The 18,885-nt window shown below is 43.9% G+C and overlaps 1 protein-coding gene across 4 annotated transcripts in view; it reads right to left on the bottom strand.

The window, feature by feature from the left end:
• The window catches only part of ADGRE1 (adhesion G protein-coupled receptor E1), a 36,765-nt gene that overhangs the window by 12,884 nt on the left and 4,996 nt on the right, over positions 1-18,885 (bottom strand). Inside the window, exons 3-12 of one of the 4 annotated variants that reach the window (XM_010978228.3) lie at positions 17,544-17,690; positions 15,617-15,772; positions 14,689-14,835; positions 9,816-9,956; positions 9,482-9,628; positions 8,259-8,347; positions 6,866-6,949; positions 3,479-3,656; positions 2,019-2,138; positions 411-610 (exon numbers count right to left, since the gene is read on the bottom strand). In XM_010978228.3, coding sequence (XP_010976530.2) covers positions 411-610; positions 2,019-2,138; positions 3,479-3,656; positions 6,866-6,949; positions 8,259-8,347; positions 9,482-9,628; positions 9,816-9,956; positions 14,689-14,835; positions 15,617-15,772; positions 17,544-17,690 — 1,409 coding nt within the window. The remainder of the gene's footprint in view (positions 1-410; positions 611-2,018; positions 2,139-3,478; positions 3,657-6,865; positions 6,950-8,258; positions 8,348-9,481; positions 9,629-9,815; positions 9,957-14,688; positions 14,836-15,616; positions 15,773-17,543; positions 17,691-18,885) is intronic. The other 3 variants (XM_010978230.3, XM_010978231.3, XM_010978233.3) reach the window with 3 other exon arrangements.

Raw genomic sequence — 18,885 nt, 5'->3', positions numbered from 1 at the left:
AATGGATTCAATCTGACCAACCTCAAGAAGATGAGGGTATGTCCTACAAGGAATGGGGAAAATGCTGCTGTCTCTACATGCAGTGATGAAAAGAAACATCTTGGGTGCCAGACCTGTCTCTACCACTGACTTAGTCATAGCTCGTGTAAATAAAGTCTGTGTAAATGTTCCTGCATCGGTATTACTTAATCTAACCTAAACCTTGTCCACTGATGAATGGGAAAGCGCCACACAGAAGCAGGAGAACTAATCCTTCTAGTGGTGGGTTTTTGAGGATCGGCTTAAATTGCTAGAAATTGCGGACACTTGATGTCTTAATGAGTCCCTGTCAAAAATGAGAGTTAAGTCCATTAGAAGATGGGAAGTTCCCAATAGTTAGTTGGGGGCCCAGTGGAAACTTCTTCACAGACCTCAGTGTTCTCCAGGGTGTAGATGACAGGTTTAGAGAACCCATCTTTCTTCTCTCCTGTTATGATGCCCCCAGTGACACGAGAATTCATCTTCAGCTTCTCCTGGGAGTTGGCGAAGGGAGTCTGAGGGTTTTGGAAGTAACTCTCATCTAAAACAGCCTCCATACCCACATAGGAGACAAAGGCCACCCCGTTGACATCTGCAATTTCCCCCAAATGCAAAGAAGAAAAAAGGAGATCATTTGCTTAGTAGTTACTACAGACGACCCAATACATCCACACTCAGCCACATTTTAATATCCCATTTATCTCTATGCCATCACTGGCCTTCTCTGAGGATTGAAACACCAGCAGACTTCCAGGTGGGTGACCTTCACCAGAACCATAAAAAAAAAAAATCTTGAGGTGCTATTTACCTGGAGAAATCTTGGCTACATTTAAAAACAAATTCAAATTTGCATTTTTAAGGAACAATTCAGCTCTGCAGTGGGAAATTAGTTTCCTGCCCACGTTTACGGTTATTCTTGTTCAATCTCCTTGGTGGGCTTCCCCTTTCAATGTCGGTGGTCCCCAGAGATGTGTCCTCACCTTGCTGCCTGGGCCCTCAAGACAGCATGTAGACCAGGAGGTGACAAACAAGAGTTTCAGGCCAACCTGGCCATTGGCTCTTCTTGTCAATAAGAGTTTCATTGCAACACAACCTTACCCATTCATTTACATGTCACCTGTGAAAGCTTTTGCACTACGACAGCAGAGATGAATAGTTGCAACAGGTTGTGTTGTCCAAAATGCCTAAAATACGTACTAACCGCCCTCTGCAGGAAAAGCTTGCCAATCCCCGATACAGATTAGTGCTGACTGCTAGAAATACACTATGAGCCACAGGTGTAATTTTAAATTTTCTAGTAGCCACATTATATTTGTGTGTGTGTGTGTTTAATTTTATTACTGAAATGTAGTTGATTTACAATATTAGTTTCAGGTATACAGCCAAGGAATTCAATTATACATCTACATAGATATATTTTTTTTCAGATTCTTTTCCAGTATATGTTATTACAAGAAATTAAATATAGTTCCCTGTGCTCTACAAGAGGTCCCTGATTTTACCTGTTTTGTATACAGTAATGTATGGTAGCCACTTTTTAGATCAGTGAAAAAAAAAACAGGTAATTTTAATTACATATTAACTCAATACCTGCAAAATATTATCATTTCAACATGTAGCCAGTATAAAAATTATTAATGAAATATTTTACATCCTTCATTTTTTTTTTTTTTTTTTTGTACCAAGCCTTTGAAATCTGGCATGTGTGTTAGACTCGCAGCCTGGCCACACTTCAAGGGCTCAGTGACAAAGCGTGGCCAGTGGCTGCCGTACTGGACAGTCGAATGTCTTGGCGCCCCAGCGTTGTGAGACAATCTGTCCAATGTCCGACTCCCCTCACAGATGGAAACCCCCAGAGGGCACGGGCTCCTTCTGGCCCCGTCACTGCTGACTCCCTCACCACCTGGCACGGGGCTTGTCACCTAGCAGGGCATCAGTCCGTATCCGCTGACTGAACACACCACAGCCGCCCTCCCCTGTTGTCAGGAGTGGCCCTGTACCTGCGGATTCAGATTCTTTGATGGTGGAACACCAGATCTTCATCTCATCCCCTTTTGCTTTCAAGATAAAGGTCTCGCTCTCTTCAGAGCATTCCTCACTGATAACTCTGCTCTCAATATCTGAAAGGAGAAAGGGAGAATTTGCCCGGAGTCACCCAAGAAAGTGGATCCTGAATGTGGTCTCTGGCCAGGAAAGGCACACACCCCCAGTGTAGCTTTCTTGCAAAGAATGGAAAGGGCCGCTCGCCGCGGGAACGGTCTTGAGCCCCTGGATGAAGGACAGGAGGATGGGAGCAGCAAACAAACGAGAAACGCAGCAGGAACATCAGGAGTGAGTGTTCACGTCTCGAGGGCGCCCGGGGGAAAGGCGGGGGAGAAGTCAGCAGCGATGCAGGGCAGCGGAGTTATGACCCTCGGGCTACTCCACATTTAGACAAGTTTTCCAAAAGCCAAAGGAAATCAGAAAGGTCTGGAGCAAGCACAGCGCAGCGGACAAGGGGCCAGCCTCCTCCTAATCCAGCGCCCTGCTGGATTTTTCCCAAGCGCGCACGCTCTGCCGGGTAAACCAGCCGTTTGTTTGTCTATTGCCTGACTCAGCTTACTAAACTGTAAGACGCATGGGGCCAGTTTTGTTCACTCCTGGTGGCAGTCCACCAAATGTTTTTTTTCCACCCTGGCCTCCTGGGCACCTGTTAGGACGGAACTTCCTAGGGTTATGTGACTGATACTGGAAGCAGTACCAGGAGCTGGCTGCTGCCGTGAAGGAGGCATAGCCCCCAGTACTCGCAAGCAGTCCCCATCAAGCATGTTCAGGGCAGTGAAGCCATGCCTGTGCCAGTCAGCAGAGGGTCAGGCAAGCAGCAGTGACAAACATCCCCAAGTTTTAGTGGATTAAAAATAACAATTATTTCCCATTAATGCACTGACTTGGGGCTGTGTTCTGTGTTAGCTTTACCCTGAGACCCAGGCAGATGGACAAACTGATCTGAAGCACGGCCAGTCCCTAGGGCAGAGGGAAGAAAGCCCTTCATGGTCTCACGCCAGCAACAACTGCAGTCACAACGAATTGGCCTGAACTAGTCACGACCCCCACCTAAACCCAAGCCAGAAAGTACAGTCCTGCAGGGGAAGAGGGAGCTGGGAATATCTGAACTTGGAAAATAGCGATCATACCTGAACACCTGGCACATCGCAGGCAGTCAACACATATTTGTTGAATGAACTAATGACACACTGCAAGCAGTGCCTGGTAATACACTTTTTTTTTTCAGTAATACACACTTAACACAATGCCAGGCACTTGATAAAAGGAAGGTGTTGTTAAGATGATTAGACTTGCTTTGCTGTGATTTCAGTGGTTAGAAACAGTTGGGGAAATGGTATATGGAGACTCACACTGCCAAAGTCACCCCTCTAAGGCAGTGCCCAAGTGTGACCTTGTCATGAAGTAAATATCCTACCCAAGTATTCCGTCTGAATACTTTGACTGCTGTTCTCCGAGGGTTTCAGAAGAGCTGCCAGTGTGGTGCTCTCCACGCTCTCCAGCAGGACTGTGGCCAGGATGGATGTCTTCTCTTTAGTGAAGTTGGACCATGTGGATGTTTGTTCAATCACAGAGGCGAAGCTCTCAGCGGTACTCTGCAAGGAAAGATGTGCTTGCCCTCTCTCTCTCCCATCAATGAAACAGCAGTTGTCCCCTCTCTCTCATCAAGAGAATGGATTGACAGTTTAGGAAAACAAGGAATCAAAAGGACATTCACTTAGCTGCCTTCTCCTGATTGAAGAAGCCCCACCGGGAATGAAAATTGGTGTAACCTTTATAACCTTTATGACAGGCGGGCAGAGAGTCAGCACTTGTCACAGCACAAATTGCACGTACCCTTTTGACTCAGCAATTTCCCTTCCAGGAATCAATCCTCCCAGAAATGCTTAAAAATTGTGCAAGAGTCTTGTCTAACAATATTCACTTCAGTGTGGCTGGTGATAGCAAGAATTCAGAAAGCCCAAATGTCCAACAGGTTGGTTAAATACATTATGATAAAATCAAATCATGGGGTAGCACGCAGCTGTTAATAAAAGACTGATGTAGAGTATCTGTATGTATCAACAAGCCGGCATGTCCATGAGCTATTGTCAAGTAAAGCAAATTACAGAATATCGTGTATATGCTGCCTCATTTAGGTTTTTTTTTTAATTGAAATATATTCAGTTACATTGTGTCAATTTCTGGTGTACGCATAATATCCCCAGTCATGCATATATGTACATATATTCATTTTCATATTCTTTTGCATTAAAGTTATTACAAGATATTGAATTTTAAAGAATAAGCACTTTCATTTAAAATTTTATATTTATGGTATTTATGTTTCTGGCACTAATTGAGATTTTAAGATAAATGTAATTAATTCCTCTAGTGAGCCAAGTATGAAGTGTCATATATATTAACTTATTTAACTTTATGAAGATACCTATGAAATAGAGGCTATTATTTCCAGTTTGGTTGGGGAAACAAGGATACATACCTGGTAGATGGTGGAACCAAGATTTGAAACTTGGAAGTCTGGCTTCAGAGGGGAATCCTAAATCACTGCTCTAAAGCCCTTACAGTGGGTACTCAATAAATGGGTTCAATGTCTGTGTGTGTGTGTTATACATGCATTCACAAAGTAAAAAGATGTGGAAAGACACACATTGAAATGTTAACATTGGTTATTTCTGAGGATCTGGTTTGAATCCAGCCCACTGGTGAAGGAAATTAACTGAAATTTGGCAGAGGTACATTTCTATCTATCCAAATTTGATCATAAGAAGATGAAAAGAATTTCAAGAAGAACTGAGTCAGGGTGAAACTTGAGAAAGGTTTGTCCAGGAAAAACAGGATGCTGAGTTCTGTAACCACATCCCAACTGAACGGCGTAATTTTGGGGTCCCTTCCCACCAACACAGTGGAAAACTCTCAGCTAGAATCACCCTGGAAAAAAGCGGCCCTGAATTTTATGGTGTTGAAATCCCATTAAAACCCTCTTTGATGTGTTAAATCTATTCTCCTTAGCTGGGAAGGTTATTTTATATCCTCAGGAAAGAAAAGAGCATAGGCAAGCTAAAACTCCGTAGTGGTAACACTTCTGCATTAATTTTAGAAGGTTCTGTAATCTTTGGAATAATTTATAAACCTGTTGTTTAAAGGGTTGGAACAATTTGACACATTAGAGAAGTGAACCAGTTAACCTCATGATCTCATTGCAAAAAGCAATTAGACCTGTGATTTCAATACAAACAGTTTAAGAGAAGGTGGTTGTATATATACTGTATAGAACATTTTAAAAACTCTGAATTATTATATTCATACATTTGATTGATTCGATTTATGAATCCCTTAAGGGCATAGCGACCTTGCCTTTTAGGTTTTAAATCGTGCCTATTAGGTATTTGAAATTTAGAGGGAAATGAGAATATTTGTAAATGGTAGAAAACGTTTGAGGGAATTTAAATAAATTTGTCAAAATTTAAATAAATTTGTTATTATTTATAGAAATTTAGTCTGAAAACCCTATGAATGTGTACATTTCATGAATAAACATGTTATACTAATAAATCAACTTAAAATTAATCAAAATACAAGCAAAATGTTATTCTCTTTTAATTTTATCTTTTTTAAAATTTTTGTTGTTGTTGTTGCAGGGGTAATTAGGTTATTTATTTATTTATTTATTAAGTGGAAGTACTGGGGATTGAACCCAAGACCTCATGTATGCTAGGCACTCACTCTACCACTTGAGCTGTACCCTCCCTCACCCTAAAATATGCAATTGTAATGACCTAGTGATCCCAGTCCTAGGTATTTACCCTTGAGAAATGAGAATTCAGGTTCACACACACATACATACATATTGTACATGAATGTTTATAGCAGCTCTATTGGCAATCGCCAAAAGTTGGGGTGGGGATGGGAGAATGAAGAGATCTTGGTCAAGCGCAAACAACCCAAATATCCTTCAAAGATGAATGGATAAATTAACGGTGGGGCATCCATAAAGTGGAATACTACTCAGCCACGAAAAGGACTGGAACACTAGCACACGCCACAGTGTGGGTGAAGCTTGGAAACATGACATTCAGTGAAAGAAGCTGGATGCAGAAGACCACATACTGCACAATTCCATTTACATAAAATGCCCAGAATAGCAAATCTACAGAGATAGAAATTAGAACAGTGGTTGCAGGAAGCTGAGGGGGGAGGGATGAGAAACAGCTATTTACGGGTAGGGAGTTTCCTTTTGGGGTGATGAACATGATCTGGAACAGGACAGTGGTGATGGTTGCACAACATTGTGAATGCATTAATCGTCACCAATGGTTACTCAAAAAAGAGCAAAAATGCAATAGGACTGTTGGTAAACATAATTTTGATGAAATCTCAAAGGCATTGTGCTCAGTGAAAGAAGCCAGCCTCAAAAGGCCACATACTGTGATTCCATTTATATAACATTCTCAAAAAGACAAAGCCATGACGACAGAGAACAGATCAGAGATTTACAGGAGCCAGTGGTGGAGGGAGTATCTGACTATAAAGATGAAGCCTGAGGGAGCTGGGGGAAGATGGGGGAATGGAACTGGTCTTTATCTGATTTTGGTGGTAGTTACACAAATCTATTTGGGTAATAAAACTCGCCAAACTGTACAGAAAAGGACAGTTTTACCGCATGTTAATTTTTCAAACCTTACAATCGGAATAGGTTAAATGTTAACTCACACTCATTAATTATAAAGAGGACTTCCTGCATCCAAGTTGTACCCCCAAGATGTTTGAAACTCAACAAAGATTACAAAGACTTTATCGTTACCTTCAGAGAAACAACGGTGGTTTCCTTTTTACAGACATCATCCAGAACATTGAAGGTGGCATTCATTAGTGAACAAAAGGAAATCTGTATCCCAGAGAGAAGAGCATTTGTGAGCGTTGATCAAGCATAAAATGTACAAACTGGTCCATCAAGCCCACCATTCAGGGTGGTCCCGAGTTCCTGAGCTGTCACAAGTCTCTAGAACTCTCAGGAAAATGAAAACTCACCCTTTGACCAGAATTGGAACCACAGCACCATTTTCTTCCATGAATAAGAAATGGAAATATAAACAAATAGCAGAACTATTTAGTTGGGTAAAAAAGATGGGGGAATGTGTGAAAAGACCAGTGGTCCAAGTGGAATATTGTTCAGCCATAAAAAGGAGGGAAGCACTGACACTCGCTACAACTTGGATGGACCTTGAAAACATGAGGCTCAACAAGAGAACCAGGCACAAAAGAACACATAGTGTGTGATTCCATTTATATGAAATATCCGGAATAGGTCAGTCTATGGAGATAATAGTAGATTACCATTTACCAAGGGCTAAGGCCAGAAGGGAATGAAGGGTAACTGATAATGGGCACAGGGTTTCTCTTGGGGGTGTTTCTTTGGGGACGAAAACATTTTGGAAATCAAAGCTGTGGTTGCAGGCCACTGTGAGTGTACTAAATGCCACCGAATCATACACTTCAAAATGGTTTAAATGGTGAATTTTTATGTGTATTTCACAATTTTTTAAAAGCAGTCCAAAGTGCATGGGAATTCCAAAGCTAATTTACAAGCTCAGATTTAAAACAGTGACATCAATTCCTGAAGATGCTAATGGAGTCTTTACTCAAGAGAATGACTTCATTAGAGGATCAAGACATCCAGATTCATCTTTTCCTGACCTGGAGGCTGTGTATCACCCATTCCATATCACACAGATGCAGCACATAAAGCTTCACTAATAGTGAGACTGCAACATCTTTTCCTGTTTTAGTAAATGAATCCCCAAGCTTTAGATAGGAAAATATCCTTCTTTTTCAGCCTTCCTTGAAGTTAGGTATAAGCAGACATGATAGTGGGTCAAACTCTAAAAGGAAAGTACTGTGCCTTTCACTTCCCCCTTTGCCCCTGCCTACCAGCTGGAATGCAGGCTTGATGGCAGAAGCTGGAGCAGCCATCTTGGACCATAGCAAGGGAGTCTTGTGTTGATGATGGCAGAGTATTCTGGAGCCATCATAACAGCTCTCATCAGCCTACACTCAGACTGTTACAAAGAGAGAAATGAACTTCTATCTGGTATAGGATACTGTTATTTTTGTCTCTGTTAAAGCTGCAAAACAACATCCTACCTAAGTGCCTTCTGGGAAAACCTCAAGAGCTAGGAACCTTGAAAAATACTTACGAATTCAGCCTCCACCGCTGCTCCCACTTGGCATAGCTGGACCCACTCATTGTTGGGTATCACATCTTCTCTACACTTGAAGGGAGCCCCTATGGAGAAGACAAAATTAACTACACCAAATTTAACCACAGCAAGATGTGATTAAAGGCAAGTCTGATTTCATCACCCTCTGCTCGAAATCCATCCATTGTCATATTACAAAACAGTGGAAAAGAACAAACTACAGCTACACACTATAAAACCAGCAACTCTGAAAAGCGTGGTATTGAGTGAAAAGAGAAAATCAGAAAATACTATATGTATAAAAATGGTAGTATAATACCATTTTTATAAAGCTTCAAAGCAAACTAAACCAAGCAAGGACAGTTTAGGGGGAAAATATTTCAAGTAGAGGAATTGCAAACACAACATTCCAAGTGTTTCCCTCTGGGGAGGAGTCAGGGATACGAAATAGAAAAGAAGCTTGCAGGAAATCAATGGCATTGATGATATTCTAGTTCTAATGTTGGCAAGAGCCTCAGATATACTCATTATTATACTTCACCAACTTCATATAAGTTACCTATGTGTTTAATGTGTCAAAAAATCCATAATTTAAAAAATTTTAAACTTTCTTATTTCCCAGCAAAAAGACTCAAAAATTCTTTATCCAGCACACAAGGTCCTGCAGAATCTGACCTCTGCCCCACTCCTCAGATGCAGCTAATGCCCTTCCTCCATGCCCTCACTCTGCATTAGCCTCAGGGCCTTTGCACATGCTATAATCTGGAACACTGATCTCCACTCTTCATTTGGATAATCCTTACTCTTCAAGCTTTGGCTTAACTGTCCTTCCCCAGAGCATATTAAATATCCTATTAGTCACTCCAAAGTGCACTGCGATTTTTCGATTGTCATACTCATTGTGGTTATTAAATAATTATGCATGTGCTCTCTGCCTCCTTCCTTGGACTATAAGCTACACGACGGCAACTATCATGTTCATCATATCCACGATTAAATCTTTAGTACCTAGTGTGGAGGACTGTTTGATTAATTAATTAACTGATGCTCCAAAAATGATCTATCAAATGAGTGAATTAATGAATAAGTGAATAGGGGGGAAAAGAGAATATTGGATGAGGGGAAAGGAAGAGGAAGATCCAGAGGCTGGGTAAAGTGAAGATTCTACACCCAAAGCAAGACCCAGATTCCATTGCCAAGACATGCAAGGAGATTATTACTTTTGCAGCTGAAGTTGCCGTGTTTCCAGGAGCCTTGTGGATTGGGATGAAAGCCCGCAGCACAGCTACAGCTGTAGGAGCCCAGGGTATTGGTGCAGTCAGCATTTGGGCCACATGGTGATGGATCCTGGAGGCACTCATCAATATCTGAAAAGAACTCAAGAATGTCAAACAAATAGGAGCCCAGGGCATTGGTGCAGACAGAATTTGGGACACTTGGTGATGGATCTTGGAAGCACTTATCAATACCTGCAAAGAATTCAAGAATATCAAACAATCCAGAGGAACATGTAGACCCTTCTTCCCAGGGATGTCCAGCAAATCCTCTGCTCACCTGTACAGTCTGCTTCTTGGCCTATGAAATTGAGCTTTCCATTGTTTGCTGCAAAGCCAGGGTTGCAGGTACAGTAGTAGCTCCCTGGGGTATTGGTGCACGTTGCATTGAAAAGGCATCTATCACGGCACTCATCAATATCTGCGGAGCAGAATTAGGCACGGGGCAGAGTGGGCCACCAATCCAACAAAAGTCATGCTTCCCCTTCCAAAGCATAGAGTTGTCACTAAAACATGGCAACCCAACCAGGGACTACATTTCCCAGAATCCTCTGCATCCAGGTGGGACCATGTGACTAGCTTTCACTTATGGGATGTGAGGGAGGGTGACATATGTCACTTCTGAGCCAAGGTGGCTAAGAAGTGGGTGTGCCTTCTCCCTCTTTCCCCACTGCTGGCTGGAACCAGGAATTCCAATGTCCTAAGGGACAGAAGAACCAAAAGATACAAGGAGACTGGATCTCTACATACCTTGTGGAGGAAAGCTGCCCTTTGGCCAAGTATACCCATATTGAATTATTATGAGAGTAAGAAATTTCTATTATGTTTAGCTAGTGATTTTCAACTGAGGGAGAATTGCCCCACAGAGGATCTTGGGCAATGTCTGGAGATATTTTTGATGGTCCCTGGGATCCAATGGGTAGAGCCCAAAAATGCTGTCAAAGATCCTATAATGTACAGGACAGCTCCGCATCCCCACAATAAAGCTAACCAGCCCCAAAAGTCAATAGTGCCAATTCATGATAGTCAAGACATGGATGCAACCTAAATGTCCATCGACAGATAATTAGATAGAGCAGATATGGTATATATAGCCAATGGAATACTACTCAGCCAAAAAAAAGAATGAAATGCCACTTGCAGCAACATGGATGGACCTAGAGTTTATCATACTAACCGGAGTAAGTCAGGCAGAGAAAGACAGATATCATATGATACCATTTATATGTGGAATCTAAAAAAATGATACAAATGAACTTATTTACTAAGCAGAAAGAGACTCACAGACAGAAAACAAGCTGGTTACCAAAGGGGAAGGTGTTGGCGGAAGGTAAAAATTAGGATTTGGGGATTAGCAGATACAAACTACTATATATAAAATACATAAACAGCAAGGTTCTAATGTATAGCACAGGAAACTACAATCAATATCTTGTAATAACCTATAATGAAAATTATATATATATATATGAATATATATATATATTCACACATATATATGTGTGTGTGTGTAACTGAATCACTATACTGTACACCAGAAACTAACACAACATTGTAAATCAACCATACTTCAATTTAAAAAAAAAAGTCACTAGTGCTGAAGCTGAGAAACCCTGCTCTAACAATACAGCGTGATGTCAGGTCACTGTGGCAACATAGTTACCTCTCCCTCCGAGGGTTTCTGAGCTTATAGAGGATATATGAAATACAACGTCCTAGGGGAAAAATGATTAGAGGGAGGTAAGTACACAATTTTTCAAATTTCTATGTCAACTCACAAAACACGAAGAATAAATAGGCAACACCCGCTCTAGCAGCCTACGCAGGTATATGGTATATTGCACTGGCCATTACCATGGAGAGCTGGGATGAGAAGTCTTTGTGATATGAATGCAGACTAATTTGGAGGCTTCAAAGGACACAAGAATGATCATAGCTGGAAGATATGGGGAAGTGGTTTTCTCTTAGTATCACAGAAAACACCTCTAACCAAGGAGTGGACTTCATCTAACAGTAAGCTCCCCACATCCACAACCAGTGAAGCATCTACTGGGTGAGCTCTTGTCAGAGAGAGCAAAGATGGAATTCATTTTCTGCACTTGGATCTGGACTAGGTGCATAGCTTCCAAAACATTTTTGGCCAAGGAAGTCTGTATGAGTAAAACCTGCGTGGGTGAAGCATTTGACTGAAGGAGAGGTGGAAGTCCTTAGCCCTGCTTTCTTGCCCATGATGGGGATTCTGAACTGGCTCCCAGGAGCCCTCAGAGACGGAGTAATCTCTCTAAGGCGCCCTTTCAGCTTGGCCCCTCCATTGTTTTGCTACTAACAATGTCAGCAGCTTGTGCAAAGCAACAGATAAGAAGAAATATAATGTTTTAAATGGGAAGAAGCATGCATTTCCTCTGGGGGTTCAAGAATATTAATTGTGTTCTGCAATACAGAGGATACTCCAAAGATGGACCCATCAATCCTTCCGCTTTCTACATGCATGGTATCCCCCCAGTGAGCTGGGGGGTTTACACCCCCTGCCTCCGGATCTAGGCTGACCCTTGATCAACACAGTGTGATAGAAAAAATCTTCAGGGACTTCCAAGCCCAGGCCTTCTGAGGACTGGCAGTTTCTGTTTTCTTCCTCTTGGAGCTTTTGCTTCTTAAAAACCCGCTACCATGCTCTGAGAAGCCCAAGCAGCCATGAGGAAAAGTCCATAAAGAAAACTGAGGGGCCAGAGACAAGTGCCAACGACAGCCATGTAAGCAAGGCCGTTTTGGACCCGCCCACCATCCCAGTGCCCCAGAGAAACCAGGTGGTCAACCCACAGACTCAAGGGCAAGAACCAATGATTGTTGTAAACCACTTTGTTTCAGGGTAGTTTGACATCCACTGAGAAGTCCCCAAAATGGCTGGAAGAATTACTTGTACATTTGAAAGCCGCAGGTTTCTGAGGGCTCCAAAACACAGGTGCAAAGAACCCAGGCAAGCAGGAGCAACTGTATGTTCCCAGGATGTTAGTGCAGACAGCACTGGGGCCACAGAGAGTTGAGTTCCTGGAAAATTCATCCACATCGAAGCAGAAAATCAAAAGGATGAAGGATGCGAGGCTACAGCAGCCATTCAGAGCCCCAGCACTGACTAAAGCCAATGGGTTTCCTTCTTAAACACATTTCATCACTAGGAAAAGGAAGCATCCAGGGGCATGTTTATGCCAACTTCCTGATGAGGCTCCTCATGGCCCAGGATTAAGTGCACACTCCTCATTAGAACATATGAGACCCTGAGGGTCTGTTCCCAGCTGAGCTCATCTTTTGCTTCTAAGTCCTTCGTAATTCATGGTCCAGATTCCTTGGGTTCCCTCAGCCTCAAGCTCATTGCTCCCCACTTACATTGATGAATCTCAATTCCTCTCCAAGGAATCGCTGTATCAGACCGGAGGGGTGGACAGCATGGGCGTCATGAGCTCAAAGCCCGGCTCTGCCGCCTTGTGAGCTGTGTGTTGCCGGGTGCCGTGAAGGGAAGTACCTCCCCCTAGGGTCACATGCTGAAGCTCTACCGCACAATGGGATGGCGTTTGGATACAGAATCTTTGGAAGATCTTTAGGTTTAGATGAGGTCGTGAGGGTGGGGCCCTTATGATGAGATGAGTGTCCTTACAAGAAGGGGAAGAAACACAGGAGCTCTCTCTGCCGTGTGAGGACACAGCAAGAAGGCAGCTGTCTGCGAGCCAGGAAGACAGCTCCTTCCAGAACCCTGCCGTGCTGGCACCCTGACTCAGACTCCCAGCCCCCAGGACTGTGAGATAATAAATTTCTGTTGTTTTAAGCCACCCAGGCTATGGTGCTTTGTTACAGCAGCCTGAGCTGAATAATACACTGGACAAGAGAATTCATCTCTGTGAGTCCCCACTTCCTCATCTGGGAAACGGAAATAATAATAGAACCCCCCTCACAGGGCTGTTGAGAGGATTAAGTAAGATGACACAGTACCTGTAAACACTCAGAACAGAACCTGGGATGTGACAAGAGCCACGTAAGTATTTCTTAACTAAATTTTAAAATACTTAACTGCAAACAGGTTGCACTTTTTTTATGGCGGGCGATGAGGAAGACCCTTTACATGTATCCACTCAACAAATGCTCATTGTAGCCCTTTGAGGTGCAAACTAATGTTTTCAATTTTTCAGAGAAGGAAAGTGAGGCTTCAAAACTGTGCCAAGTCAAAAATGGGAAAAAATTGTGCAGTCACATAGCTTATGAAAGGCACAACCAGGATTTAAATACAGGTTCCACTTGTCTCTGGAACTTTTAGAGGACAGATTTCCAGACTATCTGAAGTCTCAGAGTCTGAGAATTTGATGATTACATTGATATCTGCCCTGCACAAGTCCACCCTGAGTTACCAGGGGCTTCAGCCCCATTCAGAGGCAGAAGAGCATGGTGGTTGGGAGTCTGGGGTCGGAAGTCACACTAGGCACGGTTCAATCCTGACTGTCCTGTTTCCTATCTGACCTTGGAGAGGTGACTCCACCGCAGTGGAGGCTCAGTTTCCCCATCTGTAAAATGGGTATAACAAAATATCACTGGTAGCATCAAGCTTTTGGGAGAACTCATGAGCTACATACGGAAGAGCTCAGTGCCATGCCTGGGATCCTACCTCCAGGCCCTTGTGCCTGCTGTTCCCCGCTCCTGGAACTTCGGTCCCCTGATACCCAATATCTCACTCCCTTCAGATCTTCTCTCAAATACCAGCTTCTGAGCACAGCCTTTCCCTGCCACTCTCTTACGAGGGGACCCGCACCCCCAGCACTCCCTACCCACCTTTCCTGCCTTCTTTGCCTTCATCTGTCTTAACTGTCCCTGACACACAGTATGTTCCTGCAGTTATTTTGTTTGTTATCTGTCTCCACCAACACTAGATAATAAGCTCCAGGAGAACAAATATTTTGTCTGTGTTACTCACTGCTGTATCCTCCATCCATAGAATAGTGCCTGGTACTCAAGAAGTGTATGTTGAATGAGTGCATGACTGAATGATCACTGGCCTCAGCTTTGCAGATGAGGGCTTTGAACTCGGCTGAGACCCTCCTCAACTCCTCCCCCACCACTGCTGTCTTTGCAAGCAGATAGGACTTGATTGCCCAACAGACCCCTGCACCTACCTTCACATGTCTCTCCTGGGCCCTGAAAACTCATTTTTCCATTGCTGGATCCAAATCCTTGGTTGCAAACACAAGAATAGCTCCCTAAACTGTTGTGGCAAGTCGCATGCACTGGGCAAGTTCTGGGATTGGCACATTCATTCTTATCTGGTGAGAGTAAATGGAACCCCGGGTCAAGGCAGAGGATGCAGTGAGGACAGGAGACCACCCGTTCTTGCCCATGGCACCAGTACTGATGCCCCCAGCACCCATGTTTCCCCTTCTTCCTAACCTCCTTTGCAGTTAGGCTTGGCCACAGCGATAAATTCTGTAGGATAGGATTTTTAGCAGGATCTCTGGTCTCTGCCCACCAGTTGACAGCAGCACACAAACAACCTCAACACCAGTGTCTCCAGACATTGCTAATATCCCCACCTGGGAGAGGGGAATCACTCTAGGGAGAGAGCTCCCTGTTACTCTATACTGCAGGACCCACTTCTTAACTCATAGTAGACTCTCAACAGGAGTTCAAAGCCAGGTTCTTCTACTTAATAGCTGTGTACCCTCGGGCAAGTGACTTTGTCTCTCTGAGCCTCAATTTTACCATTCCTGAAACAAGGATCATAATCCCTATCACATAGGATCATCAAATGAGGTAATTCTTAACAAATCGAGTAGGTAAATAAAGAAGACCAGGTCCGCTATACCTTCACAGATGGAGTTGTTAGAGATGAGTCCAACTTGTCAACTGCAACTGTGGCTTCCAAAAGAGCTAGTACACTTAGAACGCTCTGGGCAGACCCAGCTGTAGAGGCATTTGTTACTGTCTGACGAGCAGCAGAGGAGAGTGAGCAGGTAAAAGCCTGAGTGTCTAAGGTTAGAAATACATGCACCCAACCCAGCGGGAGCTGTCCAACAGAGCCCCGTGCCGAGACCCCGAGAGCGTTACCTGTGCAGGCGAAATGACCAGGCTTTTCTGGGGACCAGTTATTTCCGGTGGGAGAAGAGAAACCAGGCAAACAGCTACACTTGTACCTCCCTCGCAGGTTTTTGCAGACTGAGTTAGGACCACATGGTGAGGGGCTTTGAGAACATTCATCTATGTCTGAACAGAAAAAGAGAGTTACAGAGTTACAAATTTGCCTCATCTTGTGTAGCAGGTTGTACTTCCCAAAGATGGTTGAAACAATGACTACCATTCCATATGCCCTTCGTTCAATGCCCTTCAATTGGTACTCCTTCCATCAAGCAGGGGTGTCTATATTTCCTCCCCTGGAATCTGAGCATCTTTGTGACTATGGTGGTGGCGACACTAGGTCATAAAAATACCGTGTTAAGTCACAAAAATATCTTACACTTCCACCTTGTTCTCTTGAGATGTTCATGCTTGACTCGGTTGCCATATTGTGAGGAAGCTCAACCAGCCATGAAAAAGCAGTTCACACGCAGAAGAACTGAGACCTCCAGCCCACGGCCTTGGTGGGACAGCCGGCCAGCAGCCAGCACCTGCTTACCAGCCACATCAGTGAGCCCCCTTCAAAGTGGGTCCTCTAGTCCCTGGTTGGGCCAACTCAACTGATGCTATGTGGAAAAAAGTTTTCCTTACCAAACTCAGCCCCAAAAGCAGATTCATTCATGAGCAAAAATAAACAATTGCTTGCGTTTTAATGCACTAAGTTTGCTGTTACCCAGCAGCGGACAATCAGAACACTTTGCAAACCATCCTCTAGGAATTTGCTCATCGAAGCACCCATTAAATTGTGCAATCAGGGTACCACGGGGAGGTCCTTCCCAAATATCCTTCAGCCCTACTCTGCAAGTCACCCTAAAGAAACACTTGCCATGCAAATACAACTTCAAGGCAAATCTGCTGTAATGCCCTCCCAGCAAACTACTCCTCTGCTAGAGAGAAATCTGGATCCATCGGCCACTATACATCAAGATAAGATCACAGGAATGTTCATTCCACCTTTGTTTGAAGTAACAAAACATCAGAAAGACCTAAGTGTCCGTCAGGTACAGGGTAATTGAATCTGGAGTTGACATAAAGCACAAGGTGGCACGTTCTTTCATCTTCAATACTCACAATGTGTTAGGCACTATACTAGGGGTCAAGGACACAGAGAGGACAAAATCTGTGCTGGAGTATCCATCATTTTCTAGATGGAGAATGTTGTTTCCACCCCACCCTATGTTTTAAAGCCAGTGGCCAACAACACTACTGTGTTTACTGAATAACCCATCAAGTGTAATCCAAAGATTAAAAAAAAAAAAAAAGTTTGGGGCAGCCTGGGAACTGTAATAATATAAATAAATTACGTTATTCAGAACTCAGCAAACTACAGCCCTTGAGTCAAATCCAGCCCACTGCCTGTTTGTATACATAAAGTTTTATTGGAACACAGCCACCTCCATTCATTTCTGTATCATAAAGGCTCTCCAAGGCTCCATCTCCTCATCCGTTTAGTGGAGACCGTCACAATGTCTACACTCCGTTTTATGTGAAAATGCACATAAAGCCCTTCCCTGGGGCCCTGACACTCCAGAAACAGTAGAAAATTCTTATTTGCATGGAGAGGCGACCAGAAAAAAAAATTTGGTGGTTATTTCTGGATATTGACAAATAGCACAATTTTATTTTTATTCTATTGCTAATCTCTAGCATTGGAATTTTTACAGACCAGGGATCATTTTATACTAGAAAGAAATTAAGAAAGAGAGACAAGACAGACAAGGGAGGAAGGAAGGAAGAAAAAAGAAAAAGTACCTGTATCTGCAGCTTAGCCAGCTTCCACCTGATTTTCCTACCCAATGCGGCGTGGGGGAGGGGGAGCGGTGTGGGGGAGGGGAGCGTTGTGGAGGAGGCAGGAACTCACCTTTGCATTCCACTCCTGGGCCCCTGAACTGCTTCTGTCCATTGCTGGCCAGGAAGCCGTTTTTGCAAGAGCAGTAGTAACTATCTGAAGTGGTGGTGCAGGTTGCGTACGCTGGGCACACGGTGGTATCTCTGCACCCATTCGGATCTAGGCGGCGTAGAAGAAAGATGTGGGGTTAGAGCACTGAGCGGGGCTGCAAGGGAAGCCAGCGTGAGAAGAGGAAGGTGACTGCTGTGGGTTGAATTGTGTCCCCCTCAAAAGACATGCTGACATCCTAACTCCTGATCCCTGAGACTGTGACCTAATTTGGAAATAGGGCCTTTGTGGATGCAATTAAGATGTAAGTTAAGATGCGTTTATGCTGGAGTAGGATGGCCCCTTAATCTGATATGACTGATGTCTTTACAAGAAGAGAAGAGGCTCAGAGACAGGGAGATCACCCCGTGCAGACGGAGGCAGGGATGGGAGGGCTGCTTCTATGCTTCTACAGCCAAGGATTACAGGCAACACCGGAGAGACACTTGGAGACCTCGGAACAGATTCTCCCCTAGAACCTTCAGAGAAAGCACCTTGATCTCAGACTTCTGGCCTCCAGAACTGTGAGAGAACACCTTTCTGTTGTTGTAAGCCGCCTGGTTTGTGGTCATTTATTTCAGCAGCCCTGGGAAATTGACGCAGTGACTATGCATGCTCAGTGAAAAACGTTGTAGACCCCAGACCCTTGCTGCTCCAAGTGTGGTCCATGGGCCGGTAGCATCAGCATCGCCTGGGTGTTTGATGGAAATGCAAAATCTCAGGCCCCACCCCAGGTCTACTAAATCAGAACCTGTGTTTTAGCAACATCTCAGGTGACTTTTGTGCATATGAAAGTGTGAGGATCACTGTCCTGAACACTTGCTATTCCAGGCGGGATCCACAGACCAGGAGCATCTGCTTCACCGGGAACCCCCAGGAGATCATGGGAAATCAGATGCTGATTCAGAAGGTCTGGGGAGGGATCCTGCAATTTTAACAAGCCCCTGAATGATGTTGAGGACACTGGTCCTTGGACGATGCCATTAGCATCAGAGCTCTAGACAGAAGACTATGAGAGTCCAAACTGCAGCCTTTGGAGCAAGAGTGACCTGGGTTAGCCCTGTTTTACCAACAGTAAAACTCAAAGCAGAGATTGATGGCTACCCCCGCAGACACATCTCCCCCTCTTCTTTTTAATAGCATGACCATCCTGTTAGACTGTAGTCTGAGCTTCTCTTGCAGCTAGCTGGGAACATGTGGCTAAATTCTGGCCAACAGAAATAAGCAGAAGGGGCTCGAGCACCTTTTGTACAAAGGAAGAGCATGT

The sequence above is a fragment of the Camelus dromedarius genome, chromosome 27, assembly GCF_036321535.1.
Source record: "Camelus dromedarius isolate mCamDro1 chromosome 27, mCamDro1.pat, whole genome shotgun sequence".
NCBI lineage: Eukaryota > Metazoa > Chordata > Mammalia > Artiodactyla > Camelidae > Camelus > Camelus dromedarius.
This window is presented reverse-complemented; position numbering and strand designations above follow the sequence as displayed.